General features: G+C 40.0%; 1 protein-coding gene across 10 annotated transcripts in view; it reads right to left on the reverse strand.

Annotated features, from left to right (window-relative positions):
• The window catches only part of DENND2B (DENN domain containing 2B), a 195012-nt gene that overhangs the window by 103503 nt on the left and 78931 nt on the right, over positions 1-12578 (reverse strand). For all 10 annotated transcript variants that reach the window (XR_010884070.1, XR_010884069.1, XR_010884067.1 and 7 more), the window contains one exon: positions 7951-8055. Coding sequence is in view for 6 of the 10 variants with exons in the window: in XM_067296093.1 (XP_067152194.1) it covers positions 7951-8030 (80 nt within the window). In the remaining 4 variants the exon portion in view is untranslated. The remainder of the gene's footprint in view (positions 1-7950; positions 8056-12578) is intronic.

The raw sequence follows: 12578 nt of genomic DNA on the forward strand, positions 1-12578 counted from the left end.
TTGTTTATTGCTACACAGAACCCAAGGCCGTGGGGAACCAGGCCCAGATCTGACCTCTGGTTTAGCTAGCAGCAATCAGATGCATCAGCCAAAGAAATCTTCTCTCAGGACTTCAAACAGTGATTTTACCTATGAATAACAACAGCAAATAATCCTGGATTCGTGATAAACTTGGACACAACCTTACCCCATGGGCTCTCTTGGTTAGGAAATAAAAGTCATTATTTTATTTGATATTTACAGAATTATAAATCATTAAGCAGAAACACTCCTTAGTTACTTCTAGCATTATATTGGTCCAGATACTCATTTGGTTTAGGTGGTGCATCTTCAGCGCCTTCACTGGACGTACGCCAGCTCCCACCAATTGAAGGTTTGTCCCGTTAGCTTATGTTCTGAAGAATGTCTGAGCCACAAAGCCAGTACAAACAAATCTCAGTGCATGTTAGACTAATGGAGCTGACAAATTGTTGGCGACAGTTGGAATGGCCTCACACGCTGCTGGGAGATAAAAACCAAAGCCTATATTTAGAGGTTTGTGGGTACCCAGCTCAGTTATTTCCTGTCCTTTCCAGGCAAAGAGAGAGATGCGACTCAGAGATCAAAGCTATCGTAATGGAAATCTGATTACTAATGCACACAAAAGTCACTCCTTCAAAGATACTAGTAGACTAAAGCAGACAGAAAGAACCAGAATAAATGCACAATACTTTGCAGACAACAAGGTTTTGGGGATCAGCATCAGTCAGATTTCAGTTTTAATCAAGCAATAGTATATTTGATTCAAGAAACCAACTAAAATATTTAGAAAGGAGAAGTGTTATGAATGTTATTAGACTAGTAACCTAAAAGCTTGCCACTTTGTGCTCACAGCGAAGTGCAGATGTAATCCTTTGCTAGTACACTTCAGATGCCTTGCTCTATACGACACACTGACATCAGCATTCTCAGTTTGTCATGTCATTAAATTGTGCTTGCTCAGCAGGAAAACGACCCCCAATTCAGCAAGAAGGACAGCTTTCCAATGCAGATCAGATGGAAAGACAACAGCCCACATCACAAAATCTAACCCCTCCCAAAACTAAACGATTTTAGTGATGTAGTTTTCCTCAAACTAATACCCACGTAGTCCTTTTGCACAGTTGGCACCAAGACCAGTTTCTGCTTTAGCTATCTTCCCCAGACCAGCTCAGGGACATTAGACTAAAACAATCTTTGTTCTACTTCATTATGCCAGTCCCTAAAGTCACCATGCTAGCAACACATTTGTTTGCAGTGAACTTCATTTTTGTTCACTGTAAATAGCATACGAACGTTATTAAGCTTTCAAAAGGTTACTCCTAAGTCTTGACTTATAAAACTCATGCAAAATGTGCTTTATTTGGAAAAGACTTTGCATTGTTCTGTGAATGGAAATTAGAGGACAATCACCTTTATATGCTTTTCAAGAATTTGAGAATAACCATAATGACATTATTCTAAGGTATCTTATAAACTGTATATATTGCTTAACCAAAATATCTGCCTATTTTTTGTTTGCACTAAATGTTCCATTTATGAAATAGATATTAATTATGTTTCTTGTGTATAAAACTGTTCCAGATTAATAGAAATTCAGCCAAAAGCTATTAATGGAGAAATTACATCAAACCGAAGTCTAAATAATCCTGCTTGCAAGGATATATTCTGTGCTTACAGCAGAAGGACACCGCTCATATATTTAAATATTTTTAATTAGATAATTTTATTATAGGATGGGATTTTTTTTGAAAATGCATCTAGTAATATTTACTCTGTTTCTTCTTCCAACACTGCCTGTTTCAGGGCAACACTGCCTAGCAGGAGCACAGTTCTCCTATTTCTAGTTCTGCATCCAGCTCACAAGACAGGATTCACACCTTAGGCACAGGCTATGCCACAAAGGTTGAAGATAATGTAAATACTTGTCACTCACTTCCTAATATGTTGGTTGAAGTCTGTACCTTCAAATTCTGAACTTACTTACATCTCATGCAAAACCCGCAGATAAAAAAGTATAAATACACAGAATCTGTTTCTAAAAACAAACACTTCCTGGACTTCAGTAGTACACTGCAGTAGGTGAGAAGCTTCAAGTTAGGTGTATAAAATATGCTTTGAGATCCTGATTTAAGAGATGGCACGGACAGAGGTGAAGGCATGGGGAATGATCTACAGAAGTTATGTAGCTGTACTTATTCTAAACATTGTGTTTTTCAGCTGTGGATTGGTGCTTGTCACATTCAGTGTCTCTATGTTGCAATTTTAAGATATAATAACATACCAGCAAATAATCATTTTGTTCTGAAAATTTTCTCCTTTTCTGTTAGACTAAATAGACTACAAACTATCAAATCTATATTTTGTGAAGTACAGCATGACCTCATAAACATAAATATAGGCCTGTTTTAATACAGTATAGCGGGGTTTTTTTAATCAAACAGAGCTCACTGATAGTGTCATTTCTATATTTAACTTTGCACTAGAGCAAACACAAGATTAGGACAAATACTTTAAAAATTAATTCATTGATTCAAATAAAGTTTCTGCCTAAAACATCATTAATGGAGTTAGCTTTAAAAATGATGACTCCAGATAATTATTAAATCATTTACTAAGGGAAAGCAAGTCACACTGTGGATAGAGAGGTACAAACACTGCTATGCCTTTTCTTTGACTTCTATTCTCTTAAGGTTTCTTCTGAGTTACGGTGATCCTCTTAAGTATGGTGCAATCAAACCAAGTAGTCATTTGGCACAAAAAGGGTCACATACCAGTTGCAAGCATGCTGTGGGCTCCTTTGTCTCCCCCAGAAGAATTAATGAGATTTCACAGAACTGCTTCCTGCCAGATCGTCAAAAAGATGCTTTCAGCTATACAGAAGGTGCTTTCCTAACCTCCTGTTCTTTTGGCTTTCACATCAGTGACGGAGGTCAGGCCTCAGATTCACAAGGAAAGCTTAAAATCTTGTCCTTGAGGCTTAGAAAAAGCCAGAAAGTTTCATTTTGTAATTATAACAACACTTTTGCAAACTGTCTAATATTCACTTCCTATAATTGACTTTTGTTCCAAAGAACATCAGAACGTCCTCACTGGGTTTGACCAGAGAATATCCCCAGTCCAGACTCCATCACTGACCAAGGCCATTAGCAGGTGCCTAGAAAAGGGAGCAAGAACAGGTAAGCATGCAGTGCTACTCCAACAGCTTAACAGTCAAAGGCTTAGAGACTCACTGACTCACAGATTTTGTTTTTGTGGTTAACAGCCTTTTGTAGATTTTTCTTCCATGAATGTACCTAACTGCAACATACTGTAGCAGTGAGTTCTGTAGTTTAAAGACATGCTGCACAGAAGTGCCTTCTTTTCAACTTACTTTCAACCTGCCGTCTTCTGGTTTCATTCGATGCACTTCGTTCTTACATGGGAAGAGATATTTTTCCCTATTCACGCTCTTTATTCCATTCATAGTTTCAGAGACTTCTATTACCCCTTCTCCCCTTCCATTTCTTTGCTTTCCAGGTGGAAGAGCCCCTGTCAATTTATACTCACCATGTAGTAAAAATGTTCCATACCTTCAATCATCCTTGTCATCTTTCAACATAATTTTCCCATACAGAGTACAGTCAAATTTGTCTCACCTTAGACTGCGTCACATAAATGTCCATTTATAACAACTAGCAAATGAGCTTCAAATAACTTCAGAAAGAATCAATTAGTGTGGACGTTCATTTAAATAGCCTCACTTTTTTCAAACCTAAAGTTTTTCTTCTCCTGTGCTCACAGCAGAAACCTGTGAATCCCAACAACCATTCTCTTAGCTGAGACTCAAAGTCATTCTCTTAAAGCTTCTGGCGGAGGACCTGCACTCCTCCCAGAAATGCCCTCACTCTCCTCTCTGCTTCTCCCTCAGCTCCTAACTTGCCATTAGCACAGCTCTGCACAGCAAAATGCATGCAGTACCTCAGGCCATTGGTACCACACTCCAGCGAGGACCAAGGAAATCTTAGATATGCCGAGAATCTCAATGCTTGCAAAATATACAGTTGTATATACATTTACTTGTAGGCACCTCCTTCCCACAGAAGATTCCGTATGATTAAATAAATCTATGATCTATGAGGGTCTGATTTACAGCCAGCCAAAGTAATTAGAAAGACTTGCATGGACTTTTCTGCGCTTTGCATCTGACCCATAAGAAATTACAGAAGGTTTAACCAGATGGTGACTCTATAAAACTGTAATACACCTTGCATCTTGCAGCAATAAACCACACCAAAACTAGCACCGAAATAAAAATAACACTAAAAAGATGTCCTCATCACCAGGAGATAAATACACCTGTGTTTGCCAGTATCAGCACTTAATTAAACTCTATCCCCACAAATTACAGAGAAAGCACATACTGCAGTTTTCCAGATCTCCAGTCAAATCCCGTACTGAACAGAGACAATGACTGTTCAGTTTAAGTGGATCTGTGAGCATGTTTGCAAGACTTAAATTAAACTTTTATTATGCCAGCACTTACTCCACTGATTTACAGTTTGCCTACGATGAAGAATCTGCATGATTGACTCGAGTAACATCCTCTTACAAGGTTTTGCAAAGACAGGTGAAGAAGATTACGTAAGGCAAAATAATGGATGGAGAACTAGTGCATGACAACCTATTCATCTCACTTATCAGGCAACTGCAACTTAAGGTTTTCCTTAGTGTCAGGTCCATGTTTGTACTTGCAAAATCTTCTCCTGACAAATTTTAATCAAAACAGATGGTGATGATAAGGAAGGACAGTTTGACAGTTATTATCCAGTGACTTAGCATCCCACAGTACTTTCTAAGCTATTAAGAACAGAAAAGATTTTGAACTAGAAGAGTAGGTCCAAAGTTTACTGAAGTCTAGATCCAAGCTCCCAGCTCAGACTTTGTGCTGATGAAAGAATGATAAATGACATGGGAGTGTCAAATATCATTAGGGATCTGGTTTTAATATCCACATTATGTATATATCTCTAAAAATTCCTCTCTCCTCCCCATTATTTCTGTTTTTTACTATTTTATACTAAAAGATACCAAGCATGCAAACTAACAAACTGGGGAGTGTACAAGGATATCAAGTCCATTTCTGTTGAGTTTTAACACAGTTACTCTTACATAATATGACTAGTAAGGTCACTATAATGGATGCACATTATTAATATCAGTAGTCAACTGCACAACTTAAGAAATGAAAGGCAAATTAACTGAATGAAAGACTTAGACATGGGAAGGATGTGACAATGCCACTAAGGAGGTCACTAGCAGAGACAGGACTGCGGGCAGCCTTCCACCCAGGGCTCCAGATTGTTAATTCACCATTACATTGTAGGCCAACCTATCCCTTGCTAGTCAGGATGAGGCCATTTCACTCAAGTCAGGAAAATTGTATGGAATTATGATTCAAAGAGACAGAGTGTAGACAAGAGGGAAGGTATGGCAGAAAGCAGAAAGAGAAAAATGAATGACTAGACACAGAAGTCTGAATGCCGAGGCAGCCACTTGTACATCAAATATGGAAAGAAGACCAAAACTGAGAACAAAGCCAGAGTGTTTAAACACAAAACAGAGACATGGCACCAAAAAGAGATTTTCCTTTAAATAAAAACGGAAGAGAAATAAGCTGCTAAAAATCTCTTCCAGTGCTTCCACCCTGAAAATTTCAGAATTTAATTTATATTTCCCCTTTTTTATGTTTGCGGTTGGAAAAGTTCAGAACACAGTGGCAGGTGTCCCAAACCAAGCCAGGATTTGACATCACTTCCAAACTGACCTACAGCTCACTGCTAGGATCAAAGCCAACTCTCCACAGTTTCCCCCTCCCTCTGAACTTCTCCATCTACACTGGCTAACTCCACCTGCCAGCTGCCAATACAGGGACTTTTGCCTCTGACATTTCATCTTCCAGTGGATAAGTCAATCTGTAACTATGTCAGATCTACTCACCTGAATCACAGCCTTTACTGATTTATTTGAAACAGCAAAAATGTCCCAATATAACCTTCCTGTGCACATGCTGTATTGCTGTCTGCTATGGCTTACATTGGTACAGCTTGTCAGGCATGCTCCTCACTCAAGCATGGCTAAAACTGATGCAGACTTGCCTGGCCAAAATGTTTGGAGCATTCCACTCACATTGGTACAACCGGCACTCCCATCCCAAAACGTTCAATAAATAAACAGGACCTCCATTGCTTTTCCCCCCTCTAAAACACTCTTTTTTGGGAACTCACCCATTTTATTGCAGCCTACTTAAAGCCTTGCAGAGTTACATTTTGAACTTCCTAAGGCAAAGAGTATCTTCCTTATTTCTATGTCCAACACCCAGCATGAGTATTAGTGCAGTACAGAGGCTGTATAAGGTCAGTGCAGGTTGTCTGCACATCCCTCTTGTATGTTGTTTATAATGGGGTTAAAGTTTTGTCTTGGGCCAAAACACAAGAATAATGAAGACGCTGGCACGTTATTGTGTAAGGTAGTGTAGAACAGCCCCTCAAAACAGAATAGGGCAATAGACCTGTATAAGACTCCCCTAGACAGCCAGATAAAATGCTACAGCAGGGACAACCACAGAGGTAAGGCAACAGACACTTCATGCATTTGAGGAAGAACCCTGCACAGTTTGGTCTGCTTTCTGCTCACCTTGCTAAGATGACATCCTAGCTCTAGAGCTTTGCTCCTGTGTTCAAAAGGCTAGCTCATACTGGTTCATTATTCGGATGGTTGTCTAAACTTTCCAAGCCAAAGTGTACTGAAGCTGCCCTAGTGGGACTACAGGGCAAAGTGAGGGTTTGGGAACTGTCAGCCCTATCCCAGCACCAGAGGAGCCAGTGGGCTTGTCCTATGTGAAAGCCACAGGCTAGATCAGTCAGCACTATTTTGTAAAGGCTGGGGCTGAGAACAAGACTCTCTCTGAGTTTGTGAACTTGTGATTGCAGATGAGTTGTTTATTTGTATTCCAAAGCAATACCCCGAAGCAGAATCCCCCAGAGAGAACTTCTTGTCCTGCAAAAGCTGTCCTTCATCATTGCAAAATAGAGACAAAGGCAGCAATAACCAACACCACCCTTTTTGCCATTTCAATGTACTAATTCATAAGTGAAAGCTATCGGTTACTTACAAGCATCTGTATTACTGTGTACAGTCGCATCACAACCTTCTGACGGACTGGAGCTCTATTAGGATAGTGTTTCTTAGCCACTAGTAAACATGTACAAATTTGCAAGCACGCTTTGTTTTCTGTCCTGGTCTAAACAGATTGATTCCCTTGTGACTGCCAGGTTTCAGGACTCAAGTTGTCCTTGGCTACGATACTGAGTTTAGAGGACGTGTCACATGGTAGTGGGACAGGCTACTTGTTTTCCCTTGTCTGTGAACGGTAAAGTTGATCTACTTACTCTGTAGACAACTTAATGCTACAGAAAGGAGGACAAATAGGCAAAGGAAAAAAAAAAGAGCCTTGTACTCTACACCCAGCCCTTTCGCAGTTGCTACCAACTCTGCAACATAAGGCAGTCTCTGCCCACTGTCTGTCAAAGCGGACAGAGATGGATACAAAATATAGTAGGGGAGACTGACAATGCAGAAAAGGAGATATGCGGTCATATAGCTAAGGAATTTGGCTCAAGCCTTCTGTGGCCTACACAATGCCTTCAACACAAGTCCCTCCTTGCAATCACTTCTCACCATAACCAGCCAGTGAGCAGCAACAGCCTGACAGAAGAATGTCAGAAATGGATCTTTTCTCACACCTTAATTCCTCCAGTTCCTACCCAAAACAGCACTCAGTCCAGCAAAGCTCTCTCTGTGTCAGAATAGAGGTTACTTGTCTTTGAACAAAGACTCTGCTCCAAACAGACAAACCCTTCTCAGAGTCTACAAAACCTGCAGTTCACTTACCTATCCAGAGTGTCCTGTGGCACTTTACTCCCTCCAGCTCTGCTGTTGACACCAGCATTCTTGTTGGCAGTCATGGTCATTTCTGCTTTCTAGAAATCTGGATATCTGCAAGAAGAAAAGTCAGTTAAGCTTTGACAGATCCAAATGACAATCAACCTTTCAAGATTGCCAAAATAATATTTCCACGATACCATGCTGGGGAAAGGCAGAACTCCGGACTGCTTTTCAATCTATAAAATGAAATCAGTCTAGTTATGACTCTGAAAAACTAAACCCTACTGCTCCACTGCTGTGGTTCACATCCACATCTCGGTTTATCAGAGCCCAAAGTCAAAGGGCGAGATTTTATGGGGATTAGGTATATGGTTCAGATTCTAGCATATCTGATGAAATGGAGCTTGACGCTGAGTTTACAAAATGTCACAAGTTGGGTGTGGTTCTTCCATCCGTAAGTATATATGGAGAACCAATAAATGCACTGTGGGATGCTTGCAAATAATATAGCTATGACTAGCATTCTGGTCACACAAAAGCTTTTGCAAGCAATGTAAGAAACTTTTTTATTTTAAAGTGCAGCTCTGAGTATATTACTCAAGTATATTGAAATTGTGAAATATATTAAATATATTCAATAGTGATTAGGTTGAAAACAGTAGTTTTCAAATCTGCTTGTGACGTGAAAATATCTACAAATGTTTTCTAGCCTATTTCCTCTATTAGCCATAAAATTCTTTAAATAAAACTGCCTTATGATACTTATAAGACTGCAGGCAATATAAGGTCTCATTCCTAACTCCTACTTATTTCCTAGCAATACCAGGACATGAGATTTGGTAATGAACCAAAAGCTGTAAGTTAAATTTCAGCCATAATAAAAGCCATATACATCCAGTTGTACTTTCTAGAATTCCCAGTATGAGGCAAGACTAGCGTCTTCCTGACTGCACTAACTCCTGACTGATGGTCTGCTCCAAAAGAGAAATTAAAATGCTGCTATAAGCTGACAAGTATTGTTTGTTCTGCTGTATGCCTGGGAGGCAAAAAGAACACCAGATGCATGGAATAAACCCTAAATGGAAATGGCAGACAGTATGCAGAAATCCTTGCAACTGAATTCCCACAACACCTATAAAAACAGTAAACAGATACCTCAGATTGATTCTCTACTGTAAATGGGTTTGGAACCAGGAGAAGTTGAGCAAAAAAACTTTCCGGAAAAAAATCTCCCAGATAAGCAAAGAGAGGAAGCAATTGGCAAATCTACCTTTTCAAGATATCCCGTAAATCAGACCCCACAAATATGTAAGCAAGGAACACCAGAAAGCAGCTAGTTGTGCTCCCAGGAGCCCAAAAGAGGGGCCGTGTTACTTCTGTAACATTGCTGCATGCTGGCTGAGAAACAGCCCCGTAGCAAGATTTATTTTGCCCACATCCCGCTGATCTCAAGAGGAATTTTGTCCTGAGACTGAAGGGAGAACACAAGCATTAAGGGTATGGGCCAGGATGTAATCCCAAGGATGTAAAAGCGGTCACCTCTACTACCGTGCCTCTCTATTAACTAGACCCCACATTTCACTTTTGCTATTTCCTCTGTCATTGTAAACACTTGAGAAATATTTTACAAAATGAGGGATAAATGTATTTTTATAAATGCCACAAGAAGATTTCTAATGGGCCAGCAGCGTCCCTCACAACAGAAGTGGCACAGTACTTATGCCACCTCATTCTACACGGGTTATTTATCAAGGCTTTGGTGGCTCTCCTGGCAATGCACTCCCAAGTGTTTTCTGAGATGGTCCTTAGTTTGTAGGCTAAAATAAATACCTTGGTTAGCAAAACTGCCACCCAGGACCTGACCAGAACTACCAATTTTTAGAACCATTAGTGGCACAGTTCAAGCAAAAATAAGCAGTATTACAAAACTTCTTGTTTACCCAAACCCACAGTAAATCCAGGCTGCTTGAAAAGCAAACTGCAATGTGATGCTGAAAACTGAGCTGGGTACTGGCAACACATAAAATCCTTGTACAAACAGACCCATCACAGCGAGGAGGACATGCTCTGAACCACCCTCCTGCAAATCAGGTCACAGACACCTCCTGCGGAATGCAGCTGCGAACGCAGAATCAGTCATGCCGACCACAAACGCCAGGCCGACTTGCCGTCTTCTAATGGTCTTGTGCGTATCAGCTTTCTGAGATCGAGGGGAGATTTTCTCCCAGTTGGTAACATTTTTTCTACACTAAAGCTCCCCAGATTCCTCCAGTGTCTCAGTGTTATTGTTACTGTTATATTATCAAGATAACAGGACTGCAAAGAACTGCCTGTTCTGATTGGAAAAGGGCTTGCTTGGGAAAATAAAAAAAATCCTCTGACACCAGCCAAGCTTTCCAGGACTGTACATTCCCCAGGGAACCAGCAGCTTTTGTAACGTTTTCCAGTCACCAGTTCAGTGCTTTTCCTATGTTAAATCTGTCTTAATCACTAATACAAGGTGAGAAAAATAAGATATATAAACGTGGCATGAATGACAACTATTAGCATGCATATGTTACATCCATTTTGCAACATCTACTTTTCTCTTGAAGACCAAAAAAGGCTGACTGGATCCTCAAAAATATGGGATACTGACCTGGCACACACAAAAGATAGGAAGCCACAATACAAAAGCACAGTAAGAGTCATTCCATCTTCCACTTCTCCCATATCCAAAAACCCAACAGGAAAAAAATATGCACACATATGCAACAAGGTGTTTGTTTTTCATGGAAGCTTTGCATTTCTGAAATATCAGTTTCCCAAGCACTTGATAATCATCATTGTTTTCAATAAAAAAAAAAGTGACTACTTAAACCCCACATTTCAAAGCTACCTTGAATGCCAAATAGGCCAAACAGGTTTGTTTTCAGAAAAAGGGGAACCAAGTTCTAAAAGGAAATTTCACAAGATATGTCAAATTTAGTGACAGAACTGCATCATGCAGCTGAGACTCTGACATATACAGTGATGACATCTGACTTTTCTATACACTTTTTTTTAAAATGTTTATTTTGCATTAATATTTTACTGTAGATGATGCTGGTATCATCCCAGCCTATGCAAAGAAAATCTAAATAACTTGAACACAACAAAAAAAAAAGTCAATCAACAATTTACTGAGGGGCCGGGAAGCACAGTTAACAGCATTCAGTCATTTAAGGGCTTAATAACAACAACAACAAAAACCCAAAGTAAAAGAGAGGGGGGGGGGAAAAAAAACTAAACTAAGTTTTGTGGTCATGTAGCAAGTTATTTCAGGGCCTTTGAACAAGTCTGACAGCCCTGTAAGTTTACATGAATCATTGTAGGGTAAAAATCATATTCCATGGGCTTGCATGAGAGCATTCTCCATCACAGTATTTGCATATGATTCTTCACAAAGCAATGAAAAACAAAATCTCTCAAGTACTGTGATATACTGTAAAACACAAATCCAAAAATAGTCATATTGCAGAGTCTGCATTGCCTAGTTAACCATTTAACTACACTTTGTATGGGACATATAGAATTCTGATTTGTTTGTAAATTTAAAGAATGATTCTGAAACCCCTATTCAGCTTCAGGTGTGCTGTACTCCACAAGCAGTCTCACTACTTTCACTGTGACAGCTCTCAAAGTGGTCATTTAATGAAACCAGGATGGTAGAATCTGGACCTTATTCATTATTAAATCTGTTTTGTCTACAACCTCCACACACCAGCTGGCAGTATCAAAGGAGTTAAAAAGAGAGATTAATAAAAGAAATGGTGTGATGACAACATGGGATCTGCTGCTAGCACCAGACAACTTTCACCATCCTGACTGAAAATGATTGCTTCAATGCAGATATTTTCTAAAAGATTTTTATTACCTCAGGAAGCCCTGAAGACAGCATATTCCCTCCAGGCTATGTCCCCCCTCTTAAAGGTCTCCTTCCACTTCCAAAATGGTACAAACACAAGTGTGGCCTGGAACCTTTTTATGCACAGATGAGGCACTAAAACAGTCATGCTTTGCACTAGTGAACCTTACAGCATCATGTTAGTAGGAGAGGTGTAAATCCTAAGCTCCTCCCCATGAGTTTAAAATTATTTTTCATTTCCTAAAGCATCCCAAGACTTGGGAAGCACCGCTCCCAGCCGCACTGCAGTGCAAGTCTTCCCTCAGCCAACTCCCATTCACAGGTGGCTCAGGGCTGCAGCTTGGCTTGGAGCAAGCAGTGACAAGCCACTCCAGTCAGGGGCACTTTATTTGTGCCATCTGAGAGTCTCTGAGGTCTCAAGAAACCTTTCTGCTTTGCTGCACAGAATGTATCCATTGCAAGAACTGACTCTTTCCTCTCCCGCTAAGCCAAGTATCATTGAGCCTACTTATTTACGTCTGGGCTTGGACATCTTAGGGGGCATGTCTAAGATGCCTTATAGATGTCTTAGATCAACAGATGTCTTAGAGAACATATATTCCTAAACTGAATCATTCCATTTCCAATTCTGTTAGTATAATGGGAACAGAAAAGGACTTTTTATTTGAAGCTTCTTCAGGTCAGCAGACACGCATGCTTTCTTTTTCTTTACACCCTGCTCAGTGTCTCTTCCTATCCATATGGTCCT

The sequence above is a fragment of the Apteryx mantelli genome, chromosome 4, assembly GCF_036417845.1.
Source record: "Apteryx mantelli isolate bAptMan1 chromosome 4, bAptMan1.hap1, whole genome shotgun sequence".
Classification (NCBI taxonomy): Eukaryota; Metazoa; Chordata; class Aves; order Apterygiformes; family Apterygidae; genus Apteryx; species Apteryx mantelli.